Genomic DNA, 17,119 nt, shown 5'->3' on the forward strand with positions numbered 1-17,119 from the left:
AAAAATGATGTTTTTTTATGACCATAGAAATCTATTATCTCATATCTAATTTATGTCAGGTGTTCAAAAAAACGCATATCTTCGCTTTTACCTTTACCTAAGATGTCTAAAAACATCTTACCTTTACCTACGTTCTGATTCTTCTCTGCAAGTATCAGAATCGACATTCGATGAGAACTAAGCGATACACTAGGATTTAGGAAGTCCATTACTGAGATGTCTTGAATTAATTTCTGGAGTGTCCATTGATTAGGTACTTAACAGATAATTCAGATGAAGTGATGGCGTTACATGAAGAAATTATCATACTTTGATAGAAATGACAGCCAGAACTATTGTTGAAGTTTGAAGTCCTTTGAACAAAAAGGAGCCTGGTCCCAAAAATAGAGTCGGATCTTGAACTTCAAAAAAGTTTATTATTTTAAATATGCAACTACATCATTTTGTAATATGCCTTCTGTTCGATACGCCACTGGTTGTTGAAGAAATTTATAGTAGTTCAAATGATTCATGCTCTACAATTTAACCTTACTCTTACTTTACTAGTTACTTCATCTATAATTTCAAATGTTGACTATTTGAAATCATACCTCTTGTAAATCATTTTTTAGTACAAAATTCAAAATGATGAAAAAAAATTGTTTAATTTATTTCAACTCAAATTTCTTATTATGCTCAAAACGACTTTACTCAACTACAATAGCGCAAAAACTTGAAGATCAAAAAGAATACGTTCCTCTTAAGTTTACAGATGTACCAATTAATCCTCAACTATGCTGCATTAACTCGAAACAGGTCTTTTCTAAGATAAAGAGTCAAATACCAGCAGACTTGCTTACTAGAAAAAAATCATATGATTCATTATATCTCATTGATCCTTTAGTCGCTAGAAAAGTAGTAGCTGAAATTCTACCTTATCTGAATACGAATGCGAAACAAGTCATAGCAGAATGTCATCCTGGCTTAGGATTGATTACAAGACTTCTATTAAAAAAAGGAATTGAACCAATAAAACTTTTTGAACCATCAGAATCGTTCCGAAAATTGTTGAAGGTTTGTTAAGAACCCAGTTTTTTGATATTAGAAGAGCGTGAATTTACTCTTTCCTGCTAATTTTTGTTATAAAATATAAATGTTTCAGAAATTGGTATCTAGAAATCGGAATAAATTACAATTGTATTCCAAAAACTTGTTGAATTTATCAAAGTTTAATTATTCAGACAGACAGGATGATGGTGTTAGAGAGGAAACACTTCTGAAAAATGTTCCTAAAAAAGGCTGGACTGATGGTAAGTACCTTTAATGGTCTTATAAATGTGTATTTTTATTAAGATAAATTTTTTCAGACCCAGCCTTATCAATAATAGGACCATTATTAAGTGATAAATTTCTTAAATACATAATTAATACCATACCAAACCAAACATCTTTATCTTCATATGGTAGAACAGAAACATTTTTGATTATGAAACCATATCAATATTTGGTAAGTAAAAAAATATAAATAATTTGTTATTCCAATTATTTGATTGTAGTCACTATCAACTGAACAAGATTTATATTTGAAGCGTTATAATTATATAACTGTTATGTTCAATTTATTCTTTGAATATAAATTATTGACAAAACTACCTAGGGCAGCTTTTTTACCATGGGAAAATATTGAAAGCTGTGATCTAGATAAGGTTTGTGTGAATTATCAAAAAATTGGAAAAATTTAATTCTTTATTATTACAGCCGCACAACACAGACAAGGATAGTTTATATCTCGTTCGTGCTGTAATAAAAAAGGATCTCCCATTACCTTTCCATGATTTATTGCCATTTTATTGTTTTATGAAGAAATTTTTCAACAGGTCACATAGAATAATACCTGTATTAGAGTGAGTAATAAATTAAATTTTTCAGTCTTCAAAAGCACATTGCAATTAAACAATAATGAATACACATTTTCCTCTTCAATCTTATTTCACCTATATAAATGCTGCTGATAATTTTTAATGCTCTTTAATCGTAGAGTATGCGTTCCTGGTTGCGGAAAACACATTATAGTACCACAACTACATCATGAAGATTACTTCAAGCATATTGGAATTTTCACAGAATTCAGGGAATTGACACCAAATCAAATTTTGGGTGTTTTCAGGTGAGAGCATAAATCACAAATTTCTAATAATCTAGAATCATTTGACACTTGAATATCTTTTTAATTTTAATGATTATAAAGATTCTTTGTTAAATCCATAGAACTAGATATTTATACATGAAATCAATGCTGAATTATTTATACATTGAATTTGGTTCTGGTATTTTCAGAGAAATTCACCAACATCCCAATTACATCGGAAGTCCTCTATTTGAAATGGTTGAGGCAGAAACAGTAAGGACAGAAAAATTGGAATCAATTTATATATCCGAACATGAAAATACATTGATAGATGAAATAGAAGACCTAGACCTAGATGACCATTTTTTAGAAGAAGAATTGCATGAAGACTGATTATTATATATTCTTTTGTAAAAAGTTACATTTTAATCTTTTATTGTTGTTTCATCAAAATATTTATTAAACTTTTTCCATTGGTAACGTTTTAGTGGATCTTTCTTACTATTTGATGGATTGAGATTTGGCATTAAACCTGAAATTTATAAATAGTTATTCAAAAATAAGATTTATATGTAGTCATAAACAGAATGAGTTCATTATTGAAATTCAGTTTTACCTGCTTTTTGGGCCATTGTAACTAATGAGGATACTCTTCTCTGCTGCTTATTACATAAACCCGTAACTCTACGTGGTAGCATACAACCATCTGATCTAACAAATTGACTCAAAATTAAGACATCCGTATGTTTAACATTTAATCGAGCAGAACATATTGGGCAAGCATTGGTTTCACACTCAACAAGAAAAGGTTTACGCTCAGAATCAACAATTTGACCCTGTATAACGATATTATTTCCTTCTTCTTTCGTGATAACTGAAAAGAATTCAAAAAAATTACTAGTACTTAATGATTAATTCGAATATCTTACTCTGTTTCAAATGTAATGTGCCTGTTGTAGATATTTTCTGAGAGTTTATTGAAAAAACAGGCGGAATCCTAAATGTTCTGCAAGATATTAATTTATTTATAACATTCATCATTGATGCTATGTCTAGAAAATTGAGTTAAATTTTTTTTACTATAAAATTATAAAATATTTTAAAGGTTAAGTGACAGAATGTCAGCAATTTCGAATGTATATAACATTTTTATCTTTTTTTGATTTTTCATGAATAATGGATATTCTATCGTATTAGAAGTTATTGATCGATTCGTTCAATTTATATCAATTTTATTTTTATACTGAAAACTTTCGATGAAAATATTCAATACAAAGAGCATAGAACACTATTTTAATCAAATAATCAAAATACAAGATGGTTTCAAGGATTTAATTGTAAACTACGATTTTTTTCCATTAAGATAAGGAATAACATTTGTTCGCAATATTAAAAAAATGGTAAGAAAGAGTTTCATTCATTCTTATCTAGATGGTGAATAGTGATGGCAATATATAGCGGGATTTTCAATACTAAAATTTATGAAGGATATGAATATCTTCTTAAAGATAGAGATAATAGGGTTCGCGATCATGATGTGTGTTTTCTATTTTATTAGTGGGTTTAGCTCGAATTCATCCTCAATTTTTATTTTCAGCCGACACCTCCGCAGATTTCACCTCTAGAGGATCAGGAGCGTCATCTTCAAGAGGCTCTAGGTGTGGTGAAATCTCAAGCGTTTCATATGAAAAGAGCTCTAGATAAGAACAAATTAATGGATGCACTTAAAAATGCAAGTGCGATGTTAGCAGAGCTAAGAACGTCCTTATTATCTCCAAAAGCATATTATGAGTTATGTATGTTTGAATAAATAAAATTTCTTCAATACTAAAACCATGTCACTTTTAAGATATGGCAGTCACAGATGAACTAAGGCATTTAGAGGTGTACTTACTGGAGGAATTTCAAAAGGGAAGAAAAGTGACGGATCTTTATGAATTGGTACAATACGCAGGAAATATTGTTCCTAGATTATATTTACTGATAACAGTTGGCCTTGTATATATCAAAACCAATACCTCCCTTCGCAGGGATCTCCTAAAAGATTTAGTGGAAATGTGCAGAGGTACAATATGAGAGATTTTTAGTAGCAAATGAATTGAAAATGATTTTAGGTGTGTGATTTGTGAATGTTTTAGGTGTCCAACATCCTCTTCGTGGATTATTCCTTCGAAATTATCTTCTGCAGTGTACTAGGAATGTCTTGCCCGACTGTGAAGAGGAGGAAGATTTATCAGAAGGAACCATAAAAGATTCAATAGATTTTGTGTTGATGAATTTTGCAGAAATGAACAAACTTTGGGTGCGTATGCAACACCAAGGTCATTCAAGAGAGAGGCAACATCGGGAGAAAGAGAGAGAAGAACTTAGAATATTGGTTGGAACGAATCTTGTGAGGCTGAGTCAGTTGGAGTTTGTTACCCTCGAAAAGTATCAGAAATTAGTGCTACCTGGGATTTTAGAACAGGTGAGAGAAAAAAATTGTTCTTGTCTAAAATTGGAGGTTAATTGAATAATTTCAATTATAGGTGGTTAGTTGTCGTGATGCGATAGCGCAGGAGTATCTCATGGAATGCATTATTCAAGTATTTCCCGACGAATTTCACATTCAGACATTGACTCCTTTCTTAAAATCTTGCGCAGAGCTAGAAGCTGGAGTTAATGTTAAAAATATCGTCATAAGTCTGATGGAGCGCTTGGCTTCATTTAGTCAGAGGGCTGAAGCTATCGGGACAGAAGGTAAGAATATTTTATAAGAATTTTTCTCTCAGCGGAAATATTATTTTAACAAAAATTAAATACTCCAACCCAGTCTTGTGATATGAAAATAATTCATTTTTATTTTATTTTATTTATTTTTTTTTACAATATGCGGTTATTGGGTTACAGTTTTGCAGAACTGGGCAGACCATTCAATATCGTACGCATGGGCATGTTATAATGGGTAACTTCTAAAGTTCTAAACATGTAATGAATAGATTGAAAATATTAGTTGAAGTTGGAATCTTTTGTGCATTTGTTCATATTCTTATGCATATAATTGTTTCATGGAATTACGCAATTAAAATTTATTAATTTCGGATTGAATTGATCTTTTCATTGAGATAGATCATTTGCAAGTACTGATTTTATGTCAAAAGTATTATCAACTTGAAACTTTGAGTGGCCATGCGCTGCTCAGTTCTGCAAGTGTGTACGTTATGAATGCCTTGTTGTTTTCTGTATTAATCGAAACAAAATTGCTAAGATCGGTCCTTTAATCCAAATTGCTATAGTTTGCAGTATACGCCTGAAGGGAAATGTGTGTAAGTCGAAACCACAAAAACACTACCCTTAATCCGCATTCTTTCTCTCGATGTAGCTATTGTTGCTAACACCTTGTTTCCTTGTTGTTTCTAGGTCTACCCAAGAAGCCATTTTACGACCCAAATACCATTTTTAATCCAGTTCTTTCCGCAGGTACAGCCTCGGTGTTGAAAGACGTTAAATTGTTCGAAGTTTTCTCAGATCAGGTAGCTTCGATCATCGCGAACAGGCAGTATTTGCCACCTGAAGATATGGTTTCTCTGCAGGTGGCCCTGGTGAATCTGGCCCTTAAATGTTACCCAGATAGAGTGGATTATATAGATACGGTCATGCTGAACAGTGTGGAGGTATTGCATTATTTTTTATATTCATTTTTGCCTGTTTTTTTTTAGGTTCCGGAATTATGAACTATCAGCTAATCTTGTGTGTTTCACAGATATTCCAGAGACTGGGTGTGGAGCACATAGAATCCCACAGTCAGGTGGCTAGGGAACTGCAGAAGTTACTAAAAATACCGCTGGATCACTACAAGGACCTTCTGGTGATATTGAAACTGAAACACTACGCAGCCCTCATCCAACACTTGGACTTCGCCGGGCGCAAATCGCTCAGCATCTACATTCTGAATAATGCCCTGGACCACGAGATAATCATTCCATCTGCCGAAGAGGTGGAACAGGCTCTGACTCTCTTGAACACCCTAGTTTCGGACAAGAACGACCAGGCGGCCGCCAACTTCGACCCCGAGGAATTGGCGGAGGAGCAATGCCTCTTGGCCAGGTTCATCCATCATTTCAAGGCTGACACTCCGGACGATCAGTACTTGATCATGACTACTTCCAGAAAGGTAAGTTATTGCAGCTTATCAGACGTTCCCGTGTTAGTATTGTGAATATCTGTCATCTCTAAATTGTCATTTGGCTGTCAAATGTCAGGAGGTTATAATTTTACGAATTAAATTTTGTGTGATCATTCAGAATTACATAGAGTACCTGCAGAGTATTAATTCATTTTCAAAATCGACTACTAAGCATGAACTGCAAAATGCTACTTTATGAACCCTCCAGTCGCCTTTTTTAGCTTTACAAACTGTCCTATTGAATATCTGTCATAAGTGTCAATTGTCATTCCAATAGAGATTCCATTATTTCTGTTGGAAGTCATTATGATAAATCGATAGATGATAATAACGATTAGTGCTTAACCTCCTTATTTAGTCAATCCATCAGTAAAGACTTTGAAGAATAATTTTTTCACAGATCCTGGCCTCAAGCGGGGCTTTAAAAATAAAGTACACCCTGCCCCCGTTGGTTTTCCAAGCCTATCAACTAGCATTCCGTTACAAGAACTCGGACGACGAAAGGTGGGACAAGAAATGTCAGAAGATCTTCCAGTTCTGCCACCAGACGATAATGGCGTTGGTGAAGGCGGAACTGGCCGAGCTCCCTCTCAGGCTTTTCCTGCAGGGGGCGCTCGCGATAGATCAGATCAAGTTCGACAATCACGAGACCGTCGCCTACGAGTTCATGTCTCAGGCGTTTTCGCTCTACGAAGACGAGATATCCGATTCTAAAGCCCAGTTGGCCGCGATCACCTTGATAGTAGGCACACTCGAGCAGATAAGTTGCTTCTCGGAGGAGAATTCAGAACCCCTGAGGACCCAGTGCGCGTTGGCCGCTAGCAAGCTGCTGAAGAAACCTGATCAGTGCAGGGGCGTGGCCACGTGTTCTCACCTGTTCTGGAGCGGCAAGGATCAGGCTACCAACGGACAAGAGACTCATGACGGCAAGAGGGTCATCGACTGTTTGAAGAAGGGGCTTAGGATAGCCAAACAGTGTATGGACGTTAGCGTACAGGTGAATATTTTAGGGTTAGATTTTCATATTTAGCAAACAAAACATACGTCCTGCCCAAATTACCGACGTTAACCTATGTTCAGCAACTTGATATACAGGGTGTCCCGTAAAGACTACGTCAAACCGAGGGAGAATGTAGATCAAAGGTTAACCCACCTGCTATGACAAAATTTCTATTATAAAAGTCTTACCGTTTTCGAGTTATTTTTTTTTTTTTTTTGAAAATAATGAATATTTGCCCCTTTCAATAGTTTTGCCCTTACAGTTGATACAATTCTATATCTTTCTGGTTAATTTTTTCAGTAAAATATTGCTGAAGAATGATTTTAACGTTTACATTGAAAACATCCTCCGAAAATTTTAAAGGGGGGCTATGAGAAATATTTTTATTGGAAATTTTGGTAGTGGATTATTTTGTTCATGAAGTTTAGCCCATTGTAGTGGAAAAAAAATGTACCGAGCTACTGCTGCACATTACACCAATAAATTGTCTATTTTATAGTGATTTCAAAGAGGTATCACACAAGTCATTTGTTATTCAAAAAAAAAAAGATATGGCTGTTTTTATCCAAATGGGTACGTTTCTGACAAAATCAAGTTTGTCAATTCTGTTAAGAAATCTTTGATGTTGCATTACTTAATGAACAAGGTCAATTGTTTACTCGCATAATTATTCAATTTTGCCGGCAAATTTTGGAAAACATCATGCAGATCCAGATTTTTTTTAATAAGATCATTTGGAGCGAGGAGTCTTCCTGTACCAAGGATGGGTACATATTATTATTATTTATTACTGAAAAAATGAACCAGAAAGATGTAAAATTGTACCAACCGTAAGGGCAAAACTATTGAAAGGGGCAAAAATTCATTATTTTCAACAAAAAAAAAATATCTCGAAAACGGTAAGACTTTTACAATGAGAATTTTGTCATAGCAGGTGGGTTATCCTTTGATCTACATTCTCCCTCGGTTTGACGTGGTCTTTACGGGACACCCTGTATATTATCAAGTTCCCATAACCTATCCTGACCTAGAGGTCAGGATAGATTATGACTGTCACTAGAGTCAGTGAATCTGAAGCATTCAGAAAAGGCACAAAATAATATCCAAAATTAGTTAAACTGTTTCAAAGTTAACTTTTGTACAAACGTACAATTCAAAGATGAAATTGGTTGATTTGAGTAATTTCAGGTACAACTATTTGTGGAGCTCCTGAACCACTACATTTACTTTTTCGAGAAAGGAAACGATCAAGTTAATGTTGTCATTTTGAATCAAGTAATCTCCAAGATAAAAGAAGAATTGCCAAATTTAGAGACTTCGGATGAAACTGAACAAATAACCAAGCATTTCAACAATACATTGGATCATTTAAGGGTTAAATTGGAAACACCTGAAGTCGATGGAGTGTCCTACGAAGGATTAGAACTATAAACATGTTAACTATATGATGTTAAATTTTATCTTTTAAGCGCTGAACGAAATTTTATCGAATATCATCTGGAAAATTATTCAACTGATTTATTTTAATAGTTTAATTATTTACATCTTACATGTTATTTTTCAATTTATTTACAAAATATATGTATAGAACTCAAATATATTGCTCATAAGGATTGTTTTTTATTTTTCCACATACATTAAGTACTATTCCTTCAAATTTATCCAAAAATATTTATTCATCCAATATCCTTCGACTTTGCTGCAGTTAATAGATCATATAATTGTAATATCTGATCATCGTTGAATTTTTCTAATTCTTCTTCTGTTAAAGACTTTCCTACACCACTCAAACCTTCCTTGATACCTTTGACTCCAAGTTGATTTGATAAATCTAGGGCATAATTCTGAAATATAACCTATGAAAATTTTGATTCAATATAGAATAAACACTTTCTACCGTCCATTCAGTCATAAATATCTTTGCTTGGTCTTGATCGCAATTTTTATGTCTTTTAAATTCATCCCTCACATATGTATTTCCCAATTCTTTCAGTGCGGAAGGCAATCCCCTGTTTAATTTCAAAATGACTTTATATAAAAGTCTAACCTGTCGCAAATGATTAGGATTCATTTCGATTTGTTTTTCATTTATCTTGCCTCTTTGTTCAATTAAAACCTTCAGTTAACGAAAATAATTAATTTCACTCGCTTATTTATATCACAGACTAACAATAATCTGTGTTTATATATTTGTTCAACATTCAATTTAATTTTTTCAATCAATTTCTTGGCCATAGATTGACAACCATTGAATACCAAGAGATGGAAATTTCACTACTTACTACAAAAAAAAAATTGAATTTCACGAAACAGGCAAATGACAAAACATTCTCAAAATGCTGTTTTATAATTCTCATCAATATTTTTATCTAGAATAGACTATCTACTACTTAAAGATAACGAAATAAATAATTACATAGAGCAATGAACTTGGTCTATGGTTGATTGGTTAACCTTTTTATTAATAATTATTAATATTCTGTGAAGCTGATGTTGTTTGGAGGATAAGCTAAAACGGACCAAATATTTGGACCCGAAGCTCATGAGTTACGGGTACTCCCAAAGATCCTAAATGAAAAGTAACTGTCATGCGCGAGAATGTCGAGAATTCCCTTCAAATACGATTTTGACGTTGATGTTATTTTGTTCCAAACAACAACAAAATTTACATTTTCTGTTGTTTCCCATTTTAATTGCGGAGTGGAATGAAACAGTATATATGTAGAATTTTCCAAAATTCGTCTTTAATTGAGCTTTCTTAGTAGATGAAATTTGGTATTATTATATCAACAGCTACAAAAATATACAAAATCTTCTGCAGACCAATTTTTGAATATAAACACACTATACAGAACTGAACTAGTGCCAATAAGGGAAAGACTGCAAAAATTTCCAAGGAAACTTTTCTAAAGGCTACACAACATAGAACTAAAGTGACCATTGATGCGAATATGATAGAAGTTGTTTATTATTATTATATTTATTTGTAGGTTGATCAATTAATGTGATTTGATAATATGAAAGAGAAGTTTGTATGATGAGATTGAATTGAAAGTGCCCTTTTGTTACTATGAATAAGTATTCAAATTAAAGCTTCTTATAATTATTTTATGTGAATTGAGAAATTTATTATTTGTAATAATGGATTGAACTTTAAGAAATGACATTAAAATATCTAGAAATGGATTTTTAAAAATACTACTAGCTTGTTTCATATCAAGATTAGTTTGACATTTCACCTTGATAATAATTTCAAACTTCAAATCAATGTGTTATGTGAAGGATCAGGGCAAGAAAAAGATTATTTCAGATTGTAGCATCCCTTATACTATTATATATAGATCTTTCAGAAACCACTCATGAATCTCAAAAAAGATTTCTCTTGGGGTTTCAATACAGAAGGGTAATATCATTCAGTGATTATGGTTAAGTAAACACTCGGACAATAATAAGTATATGATTGATAAAAAAATTGGAGGACCAATTTTGTCACTTGTATCATAATAAATATGAATTAAATATTTCTTTTTTTTTAATAAGAGATCCAAATTGTTAATTTTTAGGTTTTCTTGCACTCTATAATAATATACTGAATAGTTTAACGATATTACTGGGCAGACGCTCCATCACTAAAAATGCTAATGAGGTAATTTTATTTTCAGATTAGGATATAATGCATATAATGAAAATATAATAAAATCTGTATCAAATTCTTTACAGCATAGAGAATTTTGGCTGTTCAATACAGTTGAGAATACATTTTCATTGAGTTATGGGAAATGAAATCGTATAATCAATACAGGAAGTAGTTTATTGTAAGAAAACTCACAGTTGTTCAAAATTATATATAATTATATTATATTAATTATAATTAATTTCATTGATTTATGTAAAGGATGTATGTCATATTTTATTTTGATATTGACTGGTTCTTCTATCCACATTTGAACATTGTACGTCTCTTATATGTGTAACATGCTGGTTCAGTTAGAATTTATTACCTCGATTTTTTTGTCAATCTCATTTCAATGTTCTAAATTATTTGCTATGAAGTTCTGGTAGTCTCTGCTAAAAATGAAAAAAGAATATGCATTTAGAGAAAAGTCATTTTCATAGAAGATGCATACTATTCATTTTTTTCTTGGGAAATAGATTTGCTTCTCAATTTTCACTTCTTAGATGTTAGTTCTTCTTGGCATTGACCCTATGTTTGGAAAATTTTCCATTGATAGTTGCAAATAATCTCCTCTTTCCTTCTGCATTGAGAGTCTTCAATTGTTTTACACATTTCAGCAAATCCTAAAACAGTTGAAATAATGAATTATACAAAAACTTGAATTGAGCTTGCTTTAACTTACATTTTCTGTGTCATTGCTTATAGATGTGAAATTTTGTGAACTAGAAATGGTTTCATCTATAAAATATCCCCCATCTTCATTATAGTTAACTTGTTGATGGCTCATTAATTTCTAAATTGTTGTCGTCATCTTAAACAGAATTTATTCTTTGTCCGAACATAGTAACAGCATGCAAATGCTTACACAATATAACTTTGATGCTATTAGTGGAACACTCACATTTATATTTGTGCAAGCATATTTAATAATGACTACAATATCCTAAACCACAATCTGGATCACATGATGATATAAATTGTGTATTATAATATTTATCATCATATACAGACCTCCTCTATTAAGTCTTTCATGTTTCTGCTTTTTTATGAGATTCTACAGAAATTTTTTGTTGATAGTTGTTGGAGTTAGGTCTTTCATTTCTCATAATTTTCATCCACATCTTTTCATCAACTATTTCTTCCAACAAATCTGATAGCTTGTCAACTCTAAAACAATGAATACTCTTAAATTGATAATTGCAAGAATAGAATTATGTATAATACCTTATTTTCTTTTCCTTCTATTTTATTAGATTTCGGATATTTATTCAAGCTCTCTATCGCCATATTTGTATGAATACCTGCTCATATTCTTTAACAATAGGCCACATCATTATTCTCTGTTGGTTTTGAAAGTAATGACTTAAAAATATCCATGATTAGTTTCGTTAGAAACAATCTGCCAAATTCTGCTCACTTTTTCAGATAATTTAGGAATTTGGGTAAAATTTGTTCTTCCTCATTAACCAATATATTTGTATGAATTAAGCAATAAAAATTGCTCTTCAACACTTTTTCACTTGAAAAATTCGAATATACCCAAATAGAGGCAAATATATTGTCACTGTGTCTATTCATGACAGTTGACAAGTGTCAAGTAATGATTTTAGTTGCAGATCCTCGGGAACTCGAGGATGTACGACACAGCCGATTCACGAAGAAACCCGAATCATCGATCGGGTCCAAATATTTGGTCCGTTTTAGCTTATCCTGTTGTTTGGCAAGATTGTGAAAGTTTTGGAGTTTAGTTTAGAAGAATTGAAGTAAAAGTGTTTCCATAAGATGGATGATGACGAAAGAACAATTTGGTGCGGAAATTTGTCCGATAAAGTAACAGAAGAAATATTGTATGAACTTTTTCTTCAAGCTGCTCCTTTACAACGTGTAAATATTCCACAAGACAAACAGGGACGTAAATCTAATTTTGGTTTCATAGTATTCAAACATGTTCCGTCTGTTGAATATGCAGTTCAATTGTTGAATGGGACAAACCTGTTCGATAAGCCTTTGAATTTAAAACCTAGATCAAAAGCATCAGTTAATGATAATAAAAAGTTCCAATTCCAATCTAGGGATAGATTAGATGATTCTCATAGGAGGGATAAGCATAATGATTATATGGAACAAGATTGTGAACCAAACTTTCAAAATCTCATGCAAATGGGACAAATGATGAGAGTATCACCAACTCAACCTGCCTACTCATCATCTGTAGATAGAAGGGGAAATAATTTCAACGATTTTAGGAATAATCGGAATCATCAAAGAGAAGATCGAAAACCGTATTCAAGAAACAAACCAAAATTCAATAGTAGAAATCACAACCGTAGTTTTGATAGACCCCGGTATTATTGATTTCAGCTTTTGTACTTGTGTATGAAGTTCTTGAAACATGGAGAACTCTTGATTATTCCTTGTATCAAGGAATTGCAATTTATGTTCTACAACAAATTTTTTGTGTAGTTTATCTTAGATTGTGTATATAATGTTGAAAAAGCTTGGAATGAATAAGTTAATATTAATAAATTAACTTTTTGTGGTGAAAACCTTTGGATTAAATTTCAATATATGTAAGCTATATTAATCTTATTTGTATTTCATTTTAAAAGTAGTTAAGGTCAAATTGTAGATACTTTTGATAATAAAATTGTTGTTTAAACTTATAGCACAGTTTAATTTGATATATAATTGAATGTAAAACCCATGAAATACACCTGGTGTTATTTATTTAATGGCATGCCGTTTTCTTCATAAGATTATTATGGTTAAACGTTTTTAAAATTGATATTGATAATTTTTAATATTAATTAAAAGGATTTCGACTGAGTCTATCAAAAAATGAAGAATAATATATTGACAACACAAGCCACTTTATGCATAGTTAATGAAAAGCAAGATTTTAACGTCAGAAGTAAAAATGAAATGAGAAAAACTATGCAAGAACATGTATCGGACAGAATTCTCCAATGTTTCGGGCTGTTGATGTTTTCAATTCTATTCCTGTGGAAAAATGTGCCATGACCTCAAGGAATTTCTTAAACTTCAATAATTTCTTTGTATATTATTATTATTGTATATGGAGAATTAATGTTTTTTTTTACAAGGCTAATATGAATTATATTTAAGAAATGTTGTTGTTTATGAGAGATATAATGTAAATGTAGGCTCTGATACCAGCTTTTAGCTTTTTAAGGGTCAGGAATAAATAAATAAATTTCTGTTTTGTTCAAGTACCTTTCAGTGTTTCTCTAGTCACTGATTATTTGATTCATAATTTAATCTACTCCGAGATAATATATTTCTTCATTTTGGGTAAATTTTAATGATGACCACTGTTTCATATCAGAGAAGCATAGAATTCGGTAAGAAAAGATCATAGATTTGAATAATAAAGTAACCTAAGAATTAATTTTTGAACAAATCACAAATAGGAGATTGCAATCTAATGATAATAATTAATTATACTAAAGCAAAGTTTACAAATATGAGTCTATCCGATAAACCCTTTGTTTGCGATGAAAAAAACTGTTTCATGACATTCGCTAACGAGGACCATCTAAACTCTCATAAAAAAAAACATAATATGAGTTTTATTTTAGAACTCGATCCAAAAAATAATGAAGCAGGTATAGAAGGTGTGTTTCATATAAAATTTACTGAATATCTTTTATCATACCACCAGTTTTAGGTGACCAAACACCTACGCCAACCAGTTTTTTTAGAAATTGTGAGGAAGTAGGACTCTTTCAAGATTTGCAGAATGTCAACCCTTTCGAGGAAACATTCAAAAAAGCTATTGAAAATTCTGATAACACCGTGCTTAAGTTGGGTACACTATCTGATGTCACAAATGATGATACTTTACATACTCCACATATTTTTCCATCTGTCGAGGATCCATTACATGAGGACATTTTAGACATTAATAATAGCGAGCTGTCGATTGTGAATTTGATAGAAATACCTCAGATAGGTGAAAAGATCGAATCATTGATTGATATTTCAAACCATAAAGTATCTGAAAAATCACCAAGTTTGAGAAGTATATTGAAGGAAGCCTTGATGAAGAAAGATAAAGTTAGAAATAATAAAAATTTAGAGAACACTATCACCATTAGGACACTGAATTCAAACCCTACAAATACAACATTTCAAGATAATACCAAATCTAAGGGCATAAAATCAAATGATAAATCTAACATTGAAAGAATCAGAGAAATTAATAGAGCAGCTCAAATGAAATGCAGAGTTAAGAAGAAACGACAGATGGATAAAATGTTAAATGAATTGAAGAATTTGAAAAAGGAAAATTTAGAATTGAGGAAAGAAAATGCACAATTAAAGCAAAGTAATATGCACCTTTGGAAAGCTGTTGAAGATTTAGGAGGATCTAAAGATACTTTATTGGATAAGATCAAGTCTTCCCTGGATAAACAAGATACAGGTATTATAAAAAAAATTTAAATCAATATTTTAATGTTTTGAAATGAGCTGATCATGATTATGATTAACCCCAAATTGAAATGTGAGCAGTTTCTCAAAAAACAATTTGATATTTTTTTTTGCTTGGGTTCAACTCAATAGTTTTTGGATTAAGTTGAAATCTGGAGTGAAATATGTTAAATTTTTCGCAGATAATCCTTCGGAAATGAGTCCAAAGCAGCTTCCTCTTCTAGCACCAGCTGGGACGATAAGCTCTCCTAAAATTGCACCTCCAGCACCTATAATTTTCAGTTTAGTCCCTGTTCAAATATTCAACACCAATACAATCACTGGACCGCCTCCTCTGATCAAATCGGATATGAAGAGACAGAAAATTATACCTCGTATACTCCGAAAGACTTGAAGCAAGGTTTCAGTAAGGTCAAAGGTAGAAACAAATAATGCCATTATGATATTGAATTTTATTTCACTCAATCTACGACAAGAAATATGTTAAGCACTATTCTTTGATATTCGTTTTGTATTGAAAAAAACACTTCCAAAACATTAAGGAAAAAACATTTATAATTAATTATGTGTATAGGTGTGCGAAGAATGTAAAGCAAATACTGATCTCATATAAGATGAAAATATTGACTTCAATTTCCAAATAATTTAAATATATTCACTTTGAATTAATCCTCATTAATAATATTGTATTAATTATTGATTAATTTCAAATTGCATTATTCATCATGTAGAGTATAAAAAAAGTAAGAACATAATTCGTATCCTTGAAATGTTAATAATAAGTTCATTTTGATCTGAGAATGAATCACAAAAGTATTTTACATCACTTACGATGATTTTTTAATTTACTTTGAAGTTCCGTAATTATATTATGAAATCACTTAGAATATTGATATCATAACTTACTGCCATAAATAGAATTTGTAAAAGATTATGTAAAAGAAATTGCTTCAACTTGTGAGAAATGCATGAAAAAAAAGAATTGTTAAAATTTATTATGTTATACACTTTAAATGAATTGGGACATTATCATTTATCGATGTTATTGATTTGTTGGACATAATTATTATATTACTATTTTTGTTACTTCATATCTGAAAGAATGTATCCTTAGAATTGAATTCTTATTGATTTGAATAAATTTTGTATCTTTATATTGGTGGATCTTGTTATAAAAATGCTGTGAATTTTATGTATTTGTTTATTATTGTGAACATTCATGTCCTAAATTGATGGTACAATATTTTTAAAGTATTTCAGTACATTTTGAGATGAATTAAATCCATAGAGGTATTACCAGATCATAGAATCAAAATCACTATGATTCAATTCAACCATAGATTTTATTTTCAAGGAAATCATACAAATTCAGTATTTCTATGTTCAAATCACAAAAATTTTGGAAATTCTTCAGTTGAATACAAATTTCAGAACGAAAATAAAGACCCTGCCATCTATCATCCCAATGAGTTTAATACGACCTTTATGAATAACACATAGTACGAATACATCATTTATGTTTTACATTAATTTATTCTGTACTGAACATTTGAGGATGGTATTCTGTGGTTTGCAACGTAATTCGTTCGATATCTGTGGTTGATGCATGTTCTTAATTTAAACGGTGACGTAACATCGTACACCGTTGCCAGATAGAAATGATTTTCTGTGAAAATACTTATTTCTTTCTCGACGCAACGTTGAAATCACCAACATTTT

General features: G+C 31.5%; 6 protein-coding genes and 2 long non-coding RNA genes across 16 annotated transcripts; 5 read left to right on the forward strand and 3 right to left on the reverse strand.

Annotated features, from left to right (window-relative positions):
* The first annotated feature begins 59 nt into the window (after nt 1-59).
* LOC123677110 lies at nt 60-2,587 on the forward strand. Its single transcript, XM_045613604.1, has 7 exons — nt 60-1,053; nt 1,142-1,289; nt 1,347-1,486; nt 1,536-1,685; nt 1,738-1,883; nt 2,018-2,146; nt 2,317-2,587. Exons 1-7 carry the CDS (start codon nt 625-627, stop codon nt 2,498-2,500), a joined length of 1,326 nt encoding a protein of 441 aa, XP_045469560.1. The 5' UTR covers nt 60-624; the 3' UTR covers nt 2,501-2,587.
* LOC123677166 (28S ribosomal protein S18a, mitochondrial) lies at nt 2,495-3,197 on the reverse strand. Its single transcript, XM_045613719.1, has 3 exons — nt 3,037-3,197; nt 2,724-2,981; nt 2,495-2,639 (listed from the first exon to the last, which is right to left on the reverse strand). The coding sequence occupies exons 1-3, from the start codon at nt 3,146-3,148 to the stop codon at nt 2,533-2,535; spliced, it is 477 nt and encodes a 158-aa protein (XP_045469675.1). The 5' UTR covers nt 3,149-3,197; the 3' UTR covers nt 2,495-2,532.
* Nucleotides 3,198-3,365: 168 nt separating this feature from the next.
* LOC123677091 (vacuolar protein sorting-associated protein 35) lies at nt 3,366-8,885 on the forward strand. 3 transcript variants are annotated; one of them, XM_045613578.1, is made up of 9 exons: nt 3,366-3,507; nt 3,705-3,903; nt 3,957-4,172; nt 4,246-4,574; nt 4,636-4,846; nt 5,507-5,760; nt 5,850-6,260; nt 6,673-7,269; nt 8,461-8,885. In XM_045613578.1, the coding sequence occupies exons 1-9, from the start codon at nt 3,505-3,507 to the stop codon at nt 8,701-8,703; spliced, it is 2,463 nt and encodes an 820-aa protein (XP_045469534.1). In that variant the 5' UTR covers nt 3,366-3,504; the 3' UTR covers nt 8,704-8,885. The 3 variants fall into 3 exon arrangements, with proteins under 3 accessions (XP_045469534.1, XP_045469525.1, XP_045469514.1); XM_045613569.1 differs by having other exon boundaries at nt 3,496-3,644; nt 5,567-5,760; XM_045613558.1 differs by having other exon boundaries at nt 3,506-3,644.
* Nucleotides 8,790-9,590, reverse strand: LOC123677178 (succinate dehydrogenase assembly factor 3, mitochondrial). Its single transcript, XM_045613745.1, has 2 exons — nt 9,170-9,590; nt 8,790-9,116 (listed from the first exon to the last, which is right to left on the reverse strand). Exons 1-2 carry the CDS (start codon nt 9,341-9,343, stop codon nt 8,949-8,951), a joined length of 342 nt encoding a protein of 113 aa, XP_045469701.1. The 5' UTR covers nt 9,344-9,590; the 3' UTR covers nt 8,790-8,948.
* Nucleotides 9,591-9,770: 180 nt separating this feature from the next.
* Nucleotides 9,771-10,378, forward strand: LOC123677199. Its single transcript, XR_006747077.1, has 2 exons — nt 9,771-9,985; nt 10,038-10,378. It is a non-coding gene; the product is annotated as an uncharacterized LOC123677199 (long non-coding RNA).
* Nucleotides 10,379-11,286: 908 nt separating this feature from the next.
* LOC123677183 lies at nt 11,287-12,631 on the reverse strand. 5 transcript variants are annotated; one of them, XR_006747069.1, is made up of 5 exons: nt 12,366-12,631; nt 12,173-12,310; nt 11,631-12,115; nt 11,400-11,571; nt 11,287-11,340 (listed from the first exon to the last, which is right to left on the reverse strand). It is a non-coding gene; the product is annotated as an uncharacterized LOC123677183 (long non-coding RNA). The 5 variants fall into 5 exon arrangements; XR_006747072.1 differs by having other exon boundaries at nt 11,631-11,776; nt 11,850-12,115; nt 12,173-12,628; XR_006747070.1 differs by having other exon boundaries at nt 11,631-11,759; nt 11,850-12,115; nt 12,173-12,627.
* Nucleotides 12,632-12,656: 25 nt separating this feature from the next.
* On the forward strand, nt 12,657-13,611 carry LOC123677159 (RNA-binding protein 7). Its single transcript, XM_045613707.1, has one exon. It carries the CDS (start codon nt 12,731-12,733, stop codon nt 13,301-13,303), a length of 573 nt encoding a protein of 190 aa, XP_045469663.1. The 5' UTR covers nt 12,657-12,730; the 3' UTR covers nt 13,304-13,611.
* A 726-nt stretch (nt 13,612-14,337) lies between these two features.
* LOC123677139 lies at nt 14,338-16,592 on the forward strand. Of its 3 annotated transcripts, none has more exons than XM_045613666.1 (3): nt 14,338-14,583; nt 14,637-15,392; nt 15,583-16,592. In XM_045613666.1, exons 1-3 carry the CDS (start codon nt 14,394-14,396, stop codon nt 15,792-15,794), a joined length of 1,158 nt encoding a protein of 385 aa, XP_045469622.1. In that variant the 5' UTR covers nt 14,338-14,393; the 3' UTR covers nt 15,795-16,592. The 3 variants fall into 3 exon arrangements, with proteins under 3 accessions (XP_045469622.1, XP_045469630.1, XP_045469637.1); XM_045613674.1 differs by having other exon boundaries at nt 14,338-14,574; nt 14,631-15,392; XM_045613681.1 differs by having other exon boundaries at nt 14,338-14,574.
* Nucleotides 16,593-17,119: the final 527 nt, after the last annotated feature.

Source organism: Harmonia axyridis, chromosome 1, assembly GCF_914767665.1.
Source record: "Harmonia axyridis chromosome 1, icHarAxyr1.1, whole genome shotgun sequence".
Lineage (NCBI taxonomy): Eukaryota > Metazoa > Arthropoda > Insecta > Coleoptera > Coccinellidae > Harmonia > Harmonia axyridis.